Here is a 20489-nt window from a genome sequence, read left to right as displayed (position 1 = left end):
GACCTTTTCATAAACAAGCTAGGGAAATACAACCCAGATGGACCTATCATAAGGGAGGTACATAACTGGATGGAAAACCATTCCCAGAGAGTAATCATCAGTGGTTCACAGTCAAGCTGGAAGGGCATATTGAGTAGGGTCCCGCAAGGATCAGTTCTGGGTCCATTTCTGTTCAATATCTTCATCAATGATTTAGATAATGGCATAGAGTGTACATTTATGAAGTTTGTGGATGGGGAGGGGTTGCAAGTGCTTTGGAGGCTACGATTAAAATTCAAAATTATCTGGATAAAACTAAAAAAAGATATACTGGAAATGGAAAAGGTTCAGAAACGGGCAACAAAAATTATTAAAGGTATGGATCAGCTTCTTTATGAGAGATTAATAAAATAGGGACTTTTCATCTTGGAAAAGAGACGACTAAGGAGGGGAATATGACAGAGGTCTATAAAACATGACTGTTGTGGAGAAAGTAAATAAGGAAGTGTTATTTACTCCTCATAACACAAGAACTAGGTGTCACCAAATAAAATTAACAAACATAGCTATTAGCCAAGATAGTTAAGGATGGTGTCCCTAGCCTCTGTTTGCCAGAAGCTGGGATTGGATCACTTGACCACCTGTTCTGTTCATTCCCTCTGAGGCACCTGGCATTGGCCACTGTTGGAAGACAGGACATTGGGCTGATCTGACCCAGTATGGTTGTTCTTATGTGACAAACTGCAGAAATGGTCTCAAGGAAATAGGATGACATTCAATAAAGGACAAATGCAAATTACTCCAATTAGAAAAAAATAATCAGATGCACACATACAAAATGAGAAGAGACTGCCCAGGAAGGAGTAGTGCAGAAAGGGATCTGGGGGCCATAGCGGATTACAAACAGTAACACTGTCACAAACATCATTCTGGGATGTATTAGCAAGCATGTTGAAAGCAAGACATGAGAAGTAATTCTTCCACTCAACTCTGATAAGGCCTCAGCTGGAGTGCAGTTCTGGGTGCAACATTTCAGGAAAGATGTGGACAAATTGGAAAGAGTCCAAAGAAGAGCAATAAAAATGGTTAAAGGTCTAGAAAATATTACCTCTGAGGGAAGATAGCAAAAATGTGGTTTGTTTAGTCTGGAGAAAAGTAGACAGAGGGGACATGATAATAGTTTTCAAGTACACAAAATGTTGTTACAAGGAAGAAGGAGAAAAATTGTTCTCCTTAACCTCTGAGGATAGGACAAAAGGTAACAAGCTTAAATTGCAACAAGTGCAGTTTGGACATAAGGAAAAAAAACAAACAACTTTCTGTCAGAGTGGTTAAGTACTGGAATAAATTGCCTAGGAAGGTTGTGGATCTACATCACTGGAGATTTTTAAGAGTAGGTTAGACAAACACCTCTCAGGGATGGTCTAGATAATACTTTTCACTCATAGCAGGAGTGTAGGGGACTGGACTAAATGACATCTAGAGGTCCCTTCCAGTTCTACAATTGTATTATTCTTAAACATAAAAGCAGCTAGGAAGCAGTCAAATATTTGGCCTTCCAAAACTTAAAATGAACTGTCTTACAATACGGGCTTTGAAAAAGGAAGAGTCTCAATACCAGTAGAAAAAGAAACTTAGATGAGCTCTGAACAGGGGAGTAACAGCAACTTGCTTAAGAATCTTTTCTGCAACATTTAGCATACAATATTTAAGCCACTGAACAAAGCAACCATAATTGATAAAGGAGTTTACAGGATATGTTGTACAGAATACTTGCCCAAGTTATGCCCATTTATTAAAAAGTAAACATTAATCTAGCAAACAAATTTAAACACTAAATTTTAAAAACAAGTGTTTAAAATTGAGTATTGCTGTTACCCCATTCTCAGAACACTTTTGAAAGAAAAACCTACAAACGGATTGATCATAGAAGCATCAGAGTGACATTGAGCACTAGTCAGTTTCATTTTTATAAGGGCTATAAGGACTATTGTAGCCTGAACTTGGGCTGCTAGTGGAGAAACAAAGTGGTGTGGAGGAGACAACAGATTAAAAGAGGAAATCAACACAAAACAAGTGGAGGAGGGGATTAAAAAAGGAAATCCCAGATGACAATGTGGATTCTACTACAAATCTAACCACTTAGTTCTGAATAAAATGGTCCCAACCCAGAGCACCCTCCTACATCCCAAACTCCCCCTCCATAGCCCCACCCCAAAGGCCCCCCTCCCCACACACACACACCCCCACACACCACACTCCCCTCCTGCACCCTGAACTCATTTCTGGCCTCACCCGGGAGCCCACACCCCTTCCTGCACCCCAACCCAAATTTTGTGAACATTCATGGCCCACCATACAATTTCTATTCCCAGATGTGGCCCTCAGGCCAAAAAGTTTGCCCATCCCTGGCACAGGAAGTGCAGAGAAGCAGGCAATGAACCACTAGGCAGGACTGCATATCTGATGGACAACAAGTGATTACAGGCAACCAACAAAATACTTTCTTACACAACCCAGAGTGGAAATATTTACAGAACTGGAACCCATTACAGAGCACCTAATAATGAATGCAATTTATGGAAAATTACACAAAATTACACATTTCAAAAATATGCATACTAACTCAATCAAAAGACACTGCCTGGACAACAGCTTCAATTTCAACAACTCCAGAAGCTACAATAGATAAATATTGCAAGATAGGTAGAGGAGGTATGTATTACTATATTTCTGTGGATTCTGAAAACACTACTATTTTCATCTTATTTTTCTATTTTTATAATTTGGAAGATTTTAAACCTATTAGCTTTGAAAGACCAGATAGACCTAGTCTAGGTCTAAGTTCTATTAAAATAGTTCTTCACTCGAAATATTTTCAAAACAACTGACAAAAATAAATAAATAAATAAATCAATCAATCACACATTTGACTATTTCTAAGTTAACAAAGATCTCTTCAGTATTTATATTACATACTGCAGAGACAAATGTAAGGTAGAAATTCTAGAGACATTGTCCTATCACATTTTAAAAAATTCATCTCTTGATTAGTTTGCACAAATGTAGTTTGCATTTTGAAGTGCATCTTACTCAGGTTACAACTACATAAAAGTAATTTACTTTAACAGAACTTAAAATGGAAGCTGGCTGGCCACAATATTTTGCAAAGGACATACTCAAAAACACTTAATGGAATCCCTTAAGAAATGGCTCTGTTATATGCCGAGTTATCAAAATAGCAAGATCTCATTACAGAAGTGGGTAACTAAAGAAGAGGACATATGACAGTGCTCCAAAAAAGCCTTTATAAACTGAAGTACTTACTCTCTCAGTCCAGAGCAACTGCATCTGTATCCCCCTCTATGGTTCAGCAATGGCATCCCTTCTAAGTTTCCAGCTACCCAGCCGTCACCTCTCTTGGGTGGAAACCCACATTTCTCTCCATTCTGAGTGGGGTATTTCTAGTCTGAACAGTTCCCTAGCTTCAGTGTTATTCCCAAAAGCAGGCCTGCTTTACTTCTCTCCTTAGAGACAGTACACAGTGTAATTACCCCGTCATAAGTTACCAGACATTTCTTTCTTAGCAAGCATATTTTATTCTTAAAAGGAAAAGCAATATAGAAAATCTCTTTAAAATTATAAGAATCTACACGCATGCTAACAAGCTTACCAGAGATCACCCCAACTACAAAATGTCACTCTGGCACAAGCAGATCTCCAACCCCTATCCACACATTTTCATGTGGTTTCAACTCATCACACCCTTTGCTCTGAACAAGGACAAGCATGAGTAAGAGTTATTCATTTATCCATTTTCGCTTTTTGAAGAAACCATGAAAGGTAAATAGCCAGATAATGTGTTTCTGCTCAAAGGGCAGCTTCAAAAAGAATGGACCTGAGGTGGGTCATTTGTATTATCCTCACCCCTCAACTATTTCCTAAGAAATCTACTTCACATTTATTATCTCAAAAAGTTTCTAATATGGATTTATCCTGCCTTCCTCTTAGGTCATGTCTACATGATACACCTCAAAGCAGCATAGCTGTGCCACTATAGCAGCTGTGCCTCTGTGCCTACACAGTATAGCCACTCTGTCAGCAGGAGAGAGCACTCTCATGCTGACAAAATAAATCCACCCAACAAGGAGTGTAAACTTTGTCAGCAGAAGAGCGTCTCCTACCAACAAAGCTTTCTCCAGACCAGCGCTTTTCCTCGGTAAAACTTTTGTCTGTCAGGAGTGTGTTTTTTCACATGACTGAAAAAAAAAGTTTTACTGATGCAAGCACAGTGTAGACATAGCCTTAAAGAAGTTGGTACAATCCCACAATATATCACAAACATTTTCATTTTCAATACTATTAATTTCCTCAATACTTAAATTAAATCTTACTGAATCAAGTTTAATTCCATGAGTAGGGCCCTACTAATTGCACAGCTGTGAAAAATGGGTCACGGAACATGAAATAAACCCTTCCCTGTGATATCTGATGTCCCCTTGTTCCTACGAATGCCTCAGTCAAGGGGTCTCCTAGCTCTGGCTGGGGAGAGACAAGACTTGTCCCCCTCCAGAGCAGTTGTGCAGGGGATGGACTAGACCCACCTCTGGGTGCCTCCCGCTGCTGCAGGACACTCTAGGAGTAGGCAGCAGCCCCAGAGGTTCCTGCAACTGGAGGAGGCTTGTGGATGTGGGTCCAAACTCCCAGTGTTCCTATGAGCATAGGGGGCTCCTAGCTCTGGCTAGAGAGGGTCAGGACTTGTCCATCTCCTGCACAGTTGCTATTGCAGGGGATGAGGTTGGAGATCAGACCCACCTCCATGAACCTCCTGCGGCTGCAGAAAGCTCTGAAGGCAGCACAGAAGTGAGAGTGGCAATCCCATAACCTCCTGTGATAAATGAAGGGTGCGGGGGGGGGGGGGGGGGGAGCTCCCTTTTATGGACACCCAAACAGCCAGTTAGCGATAAAGTCCCTCTTGGTGGCTGTTCTCCATTCACTTTACCTGTAAAGGGTTCACAAAGTTCCCCAGGTGAAAGGAAAGGAGTGGGAACTTGAACCAAAGAGACAATGGGAGGGCTAGAACTTTTTAAAATGCGGGGGAAAACCTTCCCTTTGTGTTGTGGTTCTCCAGGAAAGAGCAAAGACACAGACCAGCCAAGCTGTAAGCAGCTTTAAAATCAGGTGTGCCAAAAAAAAAAATAAAAAAAAATAAAAAAAAAGAATCAACCAACATCATACCTCAACCCTACTTATCTGAAACTCCAGATGTGTAAGTAGATCAGAAATGTTTAGAAAGACGCTATTAGAGTTATTTCTGGTTATTTCTTATGGCTAATGGACTCCTCTGTGCTAACTCCAGATGCTTTTGTTTTGCTTGTAACCTTTAAGCTCAATCTCAAGAGCTATCTTGACGCTTAATTTTTGTAACTGTTTCTTTTAAGATCTAGCAAAAAGCCTAAGCTCCAAATATATTTCTTTTTTGTTTTTAATAAGTTTTACCTTTTTTAAAAGAACAGGACTGGATTTGTGTGTCCCTAAAAGGTTTGTGCATATGTTGTTTAATTAGCTGGTGGTGACGGCTAATTTCCTTTGTTTTCTTTCTCAGCTCTTCCCCAAAAGGGAGGGGGGGTGAAAGGGCTTTAGGGTACCCTACAGGAAGGGATTCCCAAGTGCTCCTTCCTAGGTTCAAGGGGTTGATTTTTTTTTTGCATTTGGGTGGTGGCAGCGTTTACCAAGCCAAGGTCAGAGAAAAGCTGTAACCTTTAGAGTGTAATACAAGCCTGGAGTGGCAAGTATTAATTTTTAAAATCCTTGCGGGGCCCCAACCTCTGCACTCGAAGTACCAGACTAGGGATTCAGCCTTGACACTCCCCTACAACAGGTTTGCAAACAACCCCCTCTCAAATCCCCTTTTGGGTCAGGACCCTTGCAATTACAACACCATGAAATTTCAGATTTAAACTTCTGAAAAAGTGAAATTTACCAATTTTCAAATCCTATAACCATAATGGACCAGTGAATTTGGTAAGATATTCCTTATGGATAGGGTCCTTAAATTCCTTAAAGTTTGCTCAGGATATTGTCATAGCTGTCACTCTTACTATAAAAGAATCTCTTCAACCACCAGTGAAATGCAGCCATCACTAGCGTGAAATGCAAAGTTACCAAACATCACACAACAATTTAAGGCAGAAAGTAATACTTCATTTGTTTCAACACCTAGGAATATTTAAGAAAGATATAATTTAGTTACTCAAATTGGAATTTACCCAATATACATATACGAAAAAATACTCCCCATCCTCTTGTGCAATGTGCTACAAAATCTTTAATGACGACCAGAATCTCATTTTTATCTCATCTGAAAATCTAATGAATTTCAACATATAAGAGGACATATTAATGACCTTCATTTACAACCTTTAATAAAAATGGTCATTTCAAGATTTTTGAAAACAAGTGCCAAAAGATTTTGAAAGAATGACAAGTGTGAAAAGTTATTAATACTCTGCATACATGTACATTTTATGGGCAATACCTATGTTGGATCTGTGCCCTACAGAACGTGGTGATTAATTGTTATTCTATAAAGTATGTCAGGAACCCAGATAAGAACTGCTCTGTGGGATTTTATCTGATCCCAGTATAGGTTTACCTTTTGACTATCACTGAGCAGCTGTTTTTTTTCTTAGTACAGATTAGTGTTTTATATCAGGTCACTTAAAAACTAAATCCCTACTTACAGCTTCCCCTCAGCTAATTTTCTCCAGCGTAAGTATATTTTGACAAACTTATACCTATTATATAATAACACCTTTTGCCTATGAATCTTCTCTTACAATCCCTCATTATATTTCAGCATACTGAACTCTTAATGAACATTCCTCAAGCAGAATTAAGTTATCCCATCTTTACATCAATCGATCATAACAAGGGGATTTACCATATTAGTTGCCCTCAAAAACCTTTTAATTTGAAGGTCACTGAAGTCATAACTCAAGTCAAAAATGAGTTACATTGCAACAAATTTGTGAACAGACTTTAGAGCACGCAAAATCTAGTGTGTTAGTTCAATCAAGTCAAATATGTTTGAAGTACTCAACATTCATTAAGAAAGGGTAACATCTGAAGCTATGTTAGCTGACTGTTTTACATTAGACATTATAACACGGTTTCAAATATGTTAGCCTGCATTTTAGGTCATCTAGACTAAAATTTAAAGATGTGATGCTTGCACATGCTAATATTACACTTTTAAATCCTAGTCTAGCCGAATCTTAAAAAGCATTAAGAGAGATTTCCAATTATTGCCCAAACATCTAACATGATTGAAAAACACCCTTATTGCATATTAAGATGAGGTCTCAAATGTGATCATAGGTTAGTCACCAGTGGTAAAGCAAGTTTCTTTGCTTTAGTGTCTCAAGATGAATAAAATGAACTCTCTGGGTTTGAAAAGTAGCCTTACATTTCAAGATTTACTTCAGTAGTAATCAGTGCAACAAGAAAGTCTCTGAAGAAGTTATATTTACACTAGCTGCCGGCACTCTCACCTGCCCACTGGCTCAATGCTCTGGTTGATGTTTTCACACCGCACTCTCTTTGTTTTGGATAAACGTTGATACAAACATAATGGCTGCTCAACTATCTCAGTTTCATTTGCAGTAACTGGGCAAAATAAACACTACCCCGAAAAATCAAACTGCTTCTACTGTCTTGGTTTCCTACAACTTATTTAATATCTCCATGATAAGATATTGTGTGAAGGAGCACACTATTAACTTAGATTTCTAAAAATACAAAATGTTGAAGGGGGTTAGCTCATTTACATAATTAATTGATGTGACTGGGCTCGCACTGTTTGTTGTAATTAAGTTAATAGCCAATAAAAACAAGATAAATTTAAAATTTTCACAGTTGTTTATCCACAGCTCATGTTTTCAACATTACGCTAACAAGTGGATTTTTCCCTACATTAATAAACTTGTATTGTAAGTCCATCCTGTAATTAATTTTCTCTCTCTCCATTAATACTACTGCCTTACTTGCAAACTCCTACTATGCTCATCTTAAGCCATTAAATACCATTTTGGTCTAATGCACAGCAAACAGACTAGTGTCCACTTATTTTTCTGGTCAGTTAGCTACATACTGAGATTCAATTTTTTACAGAAATTTAATGTGATATTCTAAGCAAAGACAATATAGCAAGGCTGCAAGGTGTCATCTTGACAGGTTTTGGTCTAGTATGGCCCACTACATTTTAAGAACCACCATTGTCCAAAACTTGAACAGGTAAAAAGAAAGTTGCAGTTTTAGTAGTTTTGATATCAGCTATTTACACCAAAACTCTAAAGTAAACGGAAAAGAGATCAAAGATCATTTTTAAAACCTTTTACAAAAGTGAATACAGTGCTTATCAACAGTAGTCCAAAGAACTAAGTGTATTCGTCCAAAAAAAGCGTAGCCGAGAACAGTTCCAGATCCTCTATAGTGCCTCAACACTGAACTGAAAACAGCTAGAAGTCAGAGGAGGGAACTTCAAATCTACATGTCTCTTTAATTATTTGATTTGCATTGAAACTAATATGCTAGTTATGAAGGTTTTTGTGATGTATGCATCTATGCAGGAGGAAGTTCAGTGCACTCACTCATTTCACACAAGTCAATAGCCAGGACAGATGTTAATCTTATCACTCACTACCTGTCTTCACTAGATTTGAACCAGCTACATGAAAAACAGACTATTACCAATCCCTTGAATTACTGGGTCTTCATACTATCACATATGCAAGAAACCATGTAACCACTGACCGTACTTGAGGGTAGGGGATATGTGGAAGTATACATGCATAGTGAAGGAAGAATCAACCTCACTGCTTACAACGTTAGTCTTTGTAGAGCAGTGGTGGGCAACCTGCGGCACACTGTTTACAGAGTGGTAGCTGGTCCCTTAACCAAACTATTACTGTAAAGCCAGGAGTCTGCTTTTCTCCATTTACACTTGATAAATAAAATATAGTATGTGTCTCTGTATCCACAGTTTTTGCACTCAATATGCAAGATTATTTGGTCCTACGTTTGATTACAACATTTAACCAAACCTGAGGCAAAGCAGCAATTTAAAAAACAGTTGTACACAGATTACTAAAAATCACAGTATGCTTAACTGTTTAAATAATACTATTAGACTGTTTAATATAAATTTACCTGTTAAGAGTTTAGCTCTGCTGCTCTTGCTCTCCCCATCCTCTACATTTCTGTTTGTGCTCTCTTCTTTTAAACCATGAACAATATTGTCAAAAGATATGCTCTTGCTGGACACAATGTTGTCTCCGCTGATTGGCTGATTAATTCTGCTATTAGCTTCAAGTAGAGAAATGAAGTCCTCAGACTGAGCAGCTTCAATGGGTTCCAGCTGAGAGCAGCTTTTAGCCTGCGACACATTCTTTGAAGACACTGGCAGAGATTCTTCATCACTATCAAATCCAAATGGATCTTCTGTTACCTCCTCTTCAATTTTGGGTTTTTTAGGAATTTCTGAAATATCTGGTTTGATGTTGGGCCTCTTCTGTCCTAATTTGGCCATAAATGTGGTTTCTCCCCATTTTGTGCTAAGGGTGGTCCGTTTGTTAGAAAAAACTTCATCAAACTTTGAGTTGCCATTTCCCCCTTTCCTGCTGTATGTCTTTCCAAATCTGGATGTCATTTTGACAGCTGTTTCATATTCTCTGTGGGAAGAGAAAGACTTAGATAAACTAGTTTCTGTATATCGTTACTTTTTAGTGCAAGTGATTATTTTTCCACTCTTTATTAGAGCACACTGGACACTTTAGTTTTAAGACACAGCATTGCCTGTTTATTTTTGACTGGCATAATTCCCTTCATTTACATGTGTATTTTTTAAAGTGAATTCTGCAACATGCATCATACCTATCAATTTAAAACAGTCACTTACTTGTCCCCATTTATTTAGTAGAAATTCACCACCCTAAGTCTGTAAAAACATTATCTGCTATGAATAAATATTTGGATTGTTCTATTCTCATTCACAACTCCTACATACCACACCTTTATTTCCAGGGTTTGAGGTGATTATTTTTATTAAAATTAGAAAGGCTGTGTGTATTTTGTTTAACTTTAGACCATTTTCATTCTACATTTATATGTGCAACTCATATTAGAGTAGTTAGACTCTATAATCCAGTCTGGTTTTTAAAAGGTCTTTTTTTGTCGTAAAAGAAAAGTGTTAAAATATTTCACAATTCTGCAGTTGTCTCAAATCTCATGTCATCGTAAACAGCAATAACAACTTCACTCTTTTATGCTCTTTTCACAAGGCTGAGGTAAGCTTTAGTTAGTAATATTGCTGTGATGTGTTTTGCCCCATTTGTGCATGCAAGGACAAATAGTCTTATTAACTGGAAAAAGACCATTGTCATAATCCTCCAAATGTATTACGTCCAGCTTGTAAATAAGCTTTTGCACGATTCATAGCCCGGCATAAAGTATACAGTTCTAGCTAAATCCATTTCTAATACTGTTCAGGATATCCAGTGCAAAAATAGCCAACAGTCAGTCTTCAACAGAAAGTTTAATTGTGATCAGATGCTTAACACAATATTAACATTAACAAGAGGGAAGGAACAAAAGCCAGAATAAGGAAAAAACATTTTGAAGAACATTTAGGTAATTAAGATGTATTCAAGTGACAATGGCCTGACAAAATTCACCCTAGGGTACTTATACAGCTAGCTGAAGCAATCTCAGAAACACTGATGATTGTCTTTGACAATTCATGGAGGTCCCAGACAATTTAAGAAGGGCAGAGTACCTATCTTTAAAAAGGGGGGGGGGGGAGGGGGAAGGATGATCCAGGGAATTATAGACAAGTCAGCCTAACTTCCAAACCTGGAAAGATACTGGAACAAGTTATTAAACAACCAATTTGTAAGCACCTCAAGGATAATAGGGTTATAGGTAATAGCCAATACAGATTTGTCATGACAAAATCATGCCAAACGAAACCAATTTCCTTCCTTGAAGGGTTACTGGCCTGGTGAATAGGGGAGAAGTAGCAGATATGATATACTTGGATTTTAGTAAGGCTTCTGACATAGTCCCACAGGACATTCTCATATGCAAACTAGGGGAATGTGGACTAGATAAAATTACTGTAAGGTGGGTGCACAACAGATTGAAGGCCCATAGTCCTGCAGTATTTATCAATGGTTGGGTGTCACACAGAAGATGTATCTAGTGGGGTCGCTCAGGGGTCTGACCTGGATTCTGATATTCATATTTTCAAATCACTTGAATAATGGCATGCTCAGAGCATATGCTTAAAAAAATCTGAGGATGACACCAAATTGGGAGAGGTGACAAGCATCAGGAGGACAGAATCAGAAGTCAAAATAACCTTGACAAATTGGAGAATTACTCTGAATTCAATAAGATGAAATCAGTAAATTCCACACAGTGCAGAGTAATCCCATAGGAAGGAAAAATCAAATGCACAAATACAAAATAGGGAATAACTGGCCAGATGATAGTTCTAAAAAGAATCCGTTGGTTACACTGGATCATAAACTGAACATGAACCTACAATGTGATGCAGTTGCAAGAAAGGCTAGAGTGTATTAATAGGAACGTAAGACACAGAAGGTAACTGTCCCACTTGGCACTGGTGAGGCCTCTGCTGGAGTACTGCATCCAGTTTTGGTCGCCACGCTTTAAGAAATGTGTGAACAAACTGGAGAAGGATTTGGGGGGGGGGGGTGTCATAGTAACAGTTTCAAATACGTTAAGGGTTGTTATAAAAAGGACTATGATCGGTTGTTTTCCATATCCACTGAAGACAGAACAAGAATCAATGGGCTTACTCTGCAACAAGGGATATTTAAATTAGATGTTAGGAAAAGGCATCTAACCATAAGGATAATTAAGTCTGGAACAGGTTACCAGGCGAGGTTCTGGAATCCCCATCACTGGAGGTTTTTAAGAACAAGTTGGACAAACACCTATGAGGGATGGTCTCGGTATAGTTGGCCCTGCCTGACCACAGGAAAATGAACTAGCTGACCTCTCAAGGTCCCTTCAAACCTAAATGTTCTTGTTATTATAGAAATGTAAGAGTAGTTGAAACAGCTCTGTTCATTGGCCATTGTGGATGTGGCTAAGTTTAAAAAAAACTACCACAGGTTAAATGGAAACATGTTTGAACAATTCTTTGCATCTGTTTCACTGCTGCCCTTATTTTAATTTGAAGAGGAAGACAGGTTAAAAAACAAAAACAAAAAACCTTGTCTATATTTTAGAACATTAAAAATGTCAAATTTATTTTCCCTATATAATCTATTTACTTCTAGATTTCCTCAGCCTGGGCACTGATAATGGATCAAGTTACATTTTGTTACAGTAAATTTCAAGTAAAGTCCATCTTCAGGTCTGCAGACACAGATATGGAGTGGCAAATGCTACGGGGGATAGGATTAGACGTCTCGCTGATTTTTTATAAAACGTATGGAAAATTTCCATTGATCTTAGGTAAAAATCTGGTCCTATAAATCCTAAATTGGGGTGCGAAGTTGTCTTGAGAAGAATTTTCCTTTCTTAATAGTTTCAATGTATGGTAAAGGATTTCAAATTTGTAAGCTACCATTTATGCATACCCATACTATGGCCAGAAAAATTAATAAGTAACTTTCTGTATGTGTCCTGTACCTGCAAAAATTCTACTCACCTTACTATTATTTTCCTACGAACAGCTGCATCATTTTGCTTTCTCTTGAAATTTCTCTTTTCATTTTGGTCTAAATAATTTCTCAACTTGAAATATTTGAATAAGCTTGGCCACAAGACCAGACTGTCTTCCAGCCACATTGTTCTGACAGTCATCTCTAGTAAGCATCTTATTTATATTAATCGCCTTTTCCTTGGTGGGGCCAAGTTTCACTTGCGATAGTAACAAACAAATTTTCAGTCTTTGGTCCTGGTCATAAGAAGAAGACTAGAAATACAGCATGCTAAGACTTAAGAAGTTTACACTGTTAATGTCACATCTTACAACAACATCCTCTTGAGAATTCCACCTTTGCAGTAGTTAATACAGAGGATGATGACAGGATTTACAGATGTTACTCCTGCCCATCTTTCATTTCTGCTATTTTGCAGGATTAATTTGAAACTGACACCTCTGGCTACTGGTAGAATTAGCATGCTCTGTGATTTTCCCTCTCTCTTCACACCCAACTAGAATCTCCTGGCTGTTGAGCAGTAGCTACTCTCTAAATCTCATTTTTGTTTCTTCTACGTAAATAGTTAAATATTTGCCTCTGATGTTCCATTTTCCTCTCAAGGAGTGGAGTGAACCTGAGGTGATCCTTATTGCTCCATATGTTTTAAAACAACAGAGCAAAGCTTACCAAAATGATTAGTTTTACTATGTTGCTGTTTAGGAAGGAGTAACAGAAGAGGCACCCGATCTGTGTCTGGTTTCAGAGTAGCAGCCGTGTTAGTCTGCATCCGATGAAGTGGGCTGTAGCCCATGAAAGCCTATGCTCAAATACATTTGTTAGTCTCTCAGGTGCCACAAGTACTGTTCTTTGATCTGTGTCTGAAGACTCAAAAAGACAGTACAGGAACAGTTCATATTTGAAATGCCATCTTTACTACGACAAGGGATAGAAACAAAATATTGCACTGAATTTTGTAGCAATTGATAACCTACACAGCTCCAATACTCAGGAATTTTTTTTTTAAATTCACCAACACCACGTGAGTTTAGTCAAACCTTGATTCAGAGACTTAGAGCACTTCACATTTTCAGCACTCTGCAAAAGTATTGGCAAATCTAAATAATCAAAAAAACTGCTTAAAAAAACAGCAAGTTACCAAACGTCATTTAATTGCAGGCTATAAAGCCCTATCATATGGACTAACCTCCTTATGTTTATAATACAATATACTGACATTTTCAGAGACTTAATTGTCTTATCCAAAAATTCTAAAAAAAATTTAATAAGACTATACAAGAATACAGAAACTAAAAATCTGCTGTGCTGCTTGATTATTTAAATATGAATAAGTAAACAGATGAACATCAAGTGAATTAGTACATGATCCATTTATGACCAATCTTTAAGGTTCATAATCAGATTTAAAATACTTTAAATGCATTACAGAATATTTAAAAACTAATTTAACTTTAACTTATTAATGCTGATTCTTTTTGCTTTTCCACTCAGCTTCAACAATACATTTTTAGTTTGGCTTTCTGGTTTCTATGCCCTAGCACTTTCTAGCTCTCCTACTCTAGCACAATGGTGCAATGTCTGGGCACCAAACAATACAGGCAATATAAATACAAACTGTTTACTGCAATCTGTTCACTGAAACCCATTTTAGGAACCTTATTCCTTGTCATTTTAAATACTGTTTTCTGAAAAGCTAAGGCCTAATCAGATCTATTAGTTTTAAAGGGGGAAAGTAGCCCACTTCTCTTTACTTTTTACCCGTCGTTTCCCTTCCAAAATCAAAGGGAAGAAAAAATAGTTTAAACACGAGACATACGAAGCTGATGAAATCCCACGGGAGACACCATCATCCTGTACCTCCATATAGACTCAATTTGTGATGCGGTAACCCTGCCCTCCCACATCAGGCCCCTCCACCTTCATGCAGTAAGAACCGAAGTAGCTGCCCAGAGTGTTAAAGTGACGAAGGAGGCTCCAACCCAGGGAACAGGAAGCAGCAGGCTCCGCACCCAACCCGGATTAAGCGCCACCTGCTCCTCTGCACACCAGACAGCAGCGTCTGAAGCCAGCCTCCGAGCTACTGGGGGAGGTGGGGAAAGTTCCCTCAACTCCCCTTCCCTCTTCCCCGCAAACTTCCGGGCCCGGCTCGCAGGGAGCTGCGTTGAGGGAAAGTTGCCGCCCCACCCCCTCCCCGGACTTCCTAGGCCGCCGGAATTCCCCCACACACACCCAAGGAGAAGCCCCCCGCCCCCTCACCCACTATAGCGAACAGGAGACACGGGGTGGGGGGCAGCCCCGGTGGAAGGCGCAACGGGGCCTTCTCGCAGAGACTGGAGGCCTCACAGGCCTAGGGAGCCGGGCAGCCGCCCCGGTCTCTCCCTGCCGCTCGGTACCTACCTCAGTCTCACCCAGGGAGGAAGGAGGCGGCAGGGGACCCTTCTCCGGCTCTCGGCACTTCCCGAACTCGCCCCCGAGGACGCGGCTACCTGGGCTTCCTCGGCCCCGAGTCTCCGCCCGCGGACACGCTCGCCAACGCGACTCCTCCGCGTCCCTCCCCCCCCCGCGGAGCCTCCCTCGCCGGGGTGGGGGGTGCGCGCTGGCGCTAGGACCCCCGGCGCCGCCTCCTCCGGCGTCGCTTTCTCCGCACCAGGATTATCGCTGCTCTTTGAACAGGGCCCTGGACCATCTCTCCGCCATTTGCCCCCCGCTCCTTCCGTCACTGCGCTTCCCACACTCGGCCGCCTCCCCGCAGCCAATCGCACCCCGCCTTACTCAACCGATCCGCACGCCGCCGCGCATGCGGCCCGAAAGGGCGCTGGGACATCACTGCGCACGCGCGCCCGGGGTATGCTGGGACCTGTAGTTTTATAGATTGCTGGGTGAGTTGGAGGATTCTTCTTTCATCCCCCACCAGTCTCTAGTGCCTTTTTCCCTTGTCGGGGGGAGAGCTGGAGGAGTGTTTAATGCTCCCATGAGTGCTGCCCGAGTCCATCTGTGCGCATGCTGCCGCTCCGGGCATTGCATCAAGCAATAAAGGGGAGAGAGGGAGGGCGGTATGACGCGGCAGGGTTGCTTGATGCTTGGTGACGTTGCAGTATGCAAGTGTTTTGTTTGCTTGGTTGGTTGGTTTCTGGATAGGTGGGCAACGTTTTAGTGAGATGCTGTTTGTGATTTACCCAGCCTCAAGGTGCAATGCGGTAGATACTGTCTAGTTTGCCTGCCCATGGCGGTTATTTGGCATTGAGGATTGCAATACAAAGTTCTCAAACCACTGGGTTGAATAACTGAAACTCATGTTCCTTCCTTCACTTAAGGCCTTTTGAGTGGTTTGGAGCATTCTACTAATGCTTCTCCTGGATCCTGCTCAAGTTTGTGAGACTGCACTAAAACAATTCAAAGCAACAAGTTCCAGTGTGCAGCTCTGCTTCACTGCCTTAGAGATTTAGACACGTTAAAAATCATATGTTTGGACTATAGGCAGGGTAGCTCCAGGCACCAGCGCAGCAAGCACGCGCCTGAGGCAGCAAGCCGCAGGGGGTGGCCTGCCGGTGGCTCTGAGAGTGGCAGTCAGGCAGCCTTCGGCAGCTTTGCTGCGGGAGGTCCCCTGATCCCGTGGTTTCATTCGGCAGCGAGTACACTGAAGGCGCGGGACCAGCAGACCACCCACAGAGCCGCTGCCGAATCCGCATGACCAGCGGACCTCCCGCAGAAACGCCGCTGAAGGCTGCCTGACTGCCGTGCTGGGGGCGGCAAAAAAGATAGAGCCGTCCCTGACTACAGGTAAGTAATAAGACATGCCTCTTAGATGACCCTTTTCATTAGTAGATTTGAGAGTGCTTTATAAAGGAGGTAAGTACTATCCCCATTTTACACATGAAGAAACTGAGGCACGGGGAGGTGAAGTGACTTATCCAAGATTACCTAGCAGACCAGTGGCACAGCTGGGAATAGAGTCTCAGGCCAGTGATCTACACAGTAAGCCAATGGTTCTCAACCAGGGGTACATGTAAGATTGCCAGGCGTCCCATTTTCACCTGGAACACCCGGTCGAAAAGGGACCCTGGTGGCTCCTGTCGGCACTGCCAACCAGGCTGTTAAAAGTCCTGGTGAGGGCCTGGGGCTAAAACAGGCTCCCTGCCTGCCCTAACTCTGCGCAGCTCCTGGAAGTAGCCACCAGTTCCCTGCAGCCCCATGACGCACGGGTGGCCAGGGAGGCTCCGCAGCTCCCATTGGCCAGAAACTGTGACGAATGGGAACTGCGAGGGCAGCGCCTGCAGGTGCGAAAGCAGCGCACGGAGCCTCCCTGGCCACTTGTGCAGGGACCTGGCGGCCAATTCCTGGGAGCTGTGGTAAGCACCACTGGGACTCCGCACCCCCTCCCGCACCCAAACTCCCTCCCGGAGCCCACACACTTACAAATGCCCAACACTCCAAACCCCTCTTCCCCAGCCCCACCCCAGAGCCCACATCCCCAGCCGGAGCCCTCACTGCACCCCTGCCCAGAGTCCTCTCTCACACCCAAACTCCTTCCCAGAGCTCAACCCCCCAACACCCTTCCCCCTCCTACAACCCAAACCTCTCATCCACAACCCCACCCCCAGCCGGAGCCCTCACCCCCTCCCACACCCCAACCCCCTTTCCCAGCCCAGAGCCCTCTCCTGTAACCTGACCCACTCATTTCTGGCCCCATCCAGAGCTAGGGTGACCAGATGTCCCAATTTTATAGGGACAGTTCTGATATTCAGGTGCTTTGTCTACATAGCCACCTATTATCACCCATCCCCATCCCGATTTTTCACACTTGGTATCTGGTCACCCTACCCAGAGCCCACAGAGGTCTTCAAGGGGGCACATCAACTCATCTAGATATTTGCCTACATTTAGAACAAGCTACATAAAATGCACTGGCAAAGTCAGTACAAACTAAAATCTCATACAAACAAAATGAGAAAGCAAGCAATTTTTCAGTAATAGTGTGCTGTGACACTTATCTATTTTTATGTCTGGTTTTTGAAAGCAAGTAGTTTTTAAGTGAAACTTGGGGTATGTAAGACAAATCAGACTCCTGAAAGGGGTACAATAGTCTGGAAAGGTTGAGAGCCGCTGCAATAGGCCACACTGCCTCTTCCAAAGTTTGTGAAATGGCCTTAAACTTAGGTCATTAAAACTGAAAAAAGTAAAGTTAAGCACTGAAGTAACTTTCCACAGCATCTTGGCTTTAGTCGGTTTCCACTGTTTGCATAGCTCTTTCACACAGCAATAGGACAAAAAAAATCACTTTTAAAAATAGGAAATTGCAATTGTAAAATGAACAATTAGCAGGAGGACTCAGATGGTGGCACTCACAGGGCCGGCTCCAGGCACCAGCTAAAGAAGCAGGTGCTTGGAGTGGCCAATACCAAGGGGTGGCCCTCGGCCGCTATTGGGGCGGCACGAGTCTTCAGCAGCAATTCGGCGGCAGGTCTCTCAGTCCCTCTTGGAGTGAAGGACCAGTTGCCGAATTGCCACCGAAGAGTGGAGCGGTGTGATTGCGCTGCTGCGGCTTTTTTTTTATCATTCTTTTCTTTTCTTTTCTTTTTTTTGCCGCTTGGGGCGGCAGAAAACCTGGAGCCGGCCCTGGGAACTGAGAAGTACCTGAACCTGACTTTAAATAATATTCTGAAGTCAACTATTTTTCAAGTTGATGGTCTCTTGAAGGCTGTAACAAATAGTGCAAACTTTAAGATTTTTTGTTTGTCAATCTTTCTTCATTGCTCAAGCTGTTTTAGAAACAACTTAATGGCATCAATTAATAAAGCAGTTGAACCGCACACCTCCGTGCACTATGTTAAATGTACGTATGTTAGTATTTACAAAATGTGCAGCAACGTGAGATCATGTATTTGAGGCAAAGGGTTGGTTTCCCAGTCTAAGACTAAATTTAAATTTGGTTAATCTGGAGTTACAATTTAGAGTACATAACAGTCACTTAAAGGTAAATAATCTTACAATAATTGTATAGTTATCAAAAATTAGCATTAGAAACCCAGTATATTCAGAGTTACGACTGAAGTTAAAAGAAACCCAATCTTTGAAAGTATGGAAATGCAGGGCTTGTCAACACTGCCACGTGGGGTCGATCTAAAATGCACAACTTCAGCTATCTGAATAGCATAGCCAAAGTCAACGTACTTATATCTACTTACCGTGATATCTTCATTGGTAAATCAACAGCTGATGCTCTCCCATCAATTCCGCTTGTGCTTTTTGTTCTGGTGGAGTACCGGAGTCGACGGGAGAGCACTCGGCGGTCAATTTATCAGGTCTATACTAGATGCAATAAATTGACCCTCCCGCTGGATTGATTGCTACCCACCGATCCGGTGGGTTGCATAGACAAGCCTGCAGTTAAGGCACCCAAACAACCTTAACTCTATCACCAGAGTGGTGACCTGAGAAAAAAATAAGGAGACTGTCTTATCGATCCATAACAAATTCATGTAATTAATTAAAATATTGTAATGCTTTACTCTTAATCATGCAGTGATTGCACAAACTTGAACTGCACGCACAACTACACACACAGTCCACAGAAGCAACACACTTTATAAAAAGTTCCAGTTAGAAAAAAAGCATGACAAAGGCCATCACTGCACATTCTTTGTCAAGACTCCCTGTGCCACTAATTCCACTAGTACCAGTAAAAACAGAGCAAAGGTATTGATGTATATGTATGTCTAAGGACTAGCTCATGATAGTAAAACATTGTAGAGCAAACATCAGTGTGGTGACAACACGTTCACTTATAAGTTGTCATATATGGAAGTCTGTAGAGTGGTCTCAAAATGTAAGGCTTCTGCTTTTATAACCGGCAGATTTCTAAAGTTTTTTTGAGAAAAAGGACAAAAGGGGAAAAGAAAAGATGACAGTGGCATGATATTGAACTGCTACAGTGGGTTTTATAAATTTCAAATATCTGCAGCCATAGCCTGTTAACTTGTGAACTTCTCAAACTCCTTAGAAAAAGTCTTTGAACCAAAACATTTTTTATAATATAGGTACCTGATCTTGCAAACCCTCGGCGGCTTGAATAAGAGTTTTCCACATCAAGCTCTATATATGAAGGAAATAAGGAAAGATTGGAGGCAGACAAACATTGAGTTTGGATTTAAAAATTGTCAGCAATCGAGAATCCATCACAACCCTGTATACATTGATTACTCTCATGGTTAAAAAAACTACACCTCATTTCCAGTCTGAGTTGTCTAGCTTGAGCTTCCAGCCATTGGATCATGTTATACCTTTCTCAGCTAGATTGAAGAGCCCATTATTAAATATTTTTGCCCCATGTAGATACTTGCAGAGTGTAATCAAGTCACTCCTTAACCTTTTTGTTAAGCCAAACGGATTGAGCTCTTTATCACTATAAGGCATTTAAATAAAAAGGTTGTGATCATTTTTCTGGTTCATGATCCTGTATCAAAGCTACTAATTTATGTGCTTAAAACACAAGGGCCTAACGTTGACACCTGTTATGTGGTGACTGGCCCTTTAAGGGGAGATGGTTCCAGCCTAGGAATGCCAACTCTGACTGAAGCAATTCTGGGAGATTTTTTCCCCCAACATGACGTTATGTCATTTTCTTAAAATATCCTATTAAAATCTTCTGGATTGCTTTCACTAGTCACTGAGAGATCAGTGCTGATTCTGGGAGACTCCAGGCCAATCCAGGAGGTTTGGCAACCATAGTCCAGCCTTAGGGTGACCAGATGAGAT

The 20489-nt window shown here is 41.2% G+C and overlaps 1 protein-coding gene across 1 annotated transcript in view; it reads right to left on the bottom strand.

Annotated features, from left to right (window-relative positions):
• Positions 1-15496, bottom strand: part of WAPL (WAPL cohesin release factor) — a 128934-nt gene extending 113438 nt beyond the window's left edge. The window contains exons 1-2 of the mRNA XM_050958546.1: positions 15132-15496; positions 9190-9710 (exon numbers count right to left, since the gene is read on the bottom strand). Coding sequence (XP_050814503.1) covers positions 9190-9688 — 499 coding nt within the window. The 5' untranslated portion in view covers positions 9689-9710; positions 15132-15496. The remainder of the gene's footprint in view (positions 1-9189; positions 9711-15131) is intronic.
• Positions 15497-20489: the final 4993 nt, after the last annotated feature.

This window comes from Gopherus flavomarginatus, chromosome 6 (assembly GCF_025201925.1).
Source record: "Gopherus flavomarginatus isolate rGopFla2 chromosome 6, rGopFla2.mat.asm, whole genome shotgun sequence".
In the NCBI taxonomy this organism is placed as follows: domain Eukaryota; kingdom Metazoa; phylum Chordata; order Testudines; family Testudinidae; genus Gopherus; species Gopherus flavomarginatus.
The sequence above is the reverse complement of the archived record's forward strand: the minus strand, read 5'-3'. Positions and strand labels throughout refer to the sequence as shown.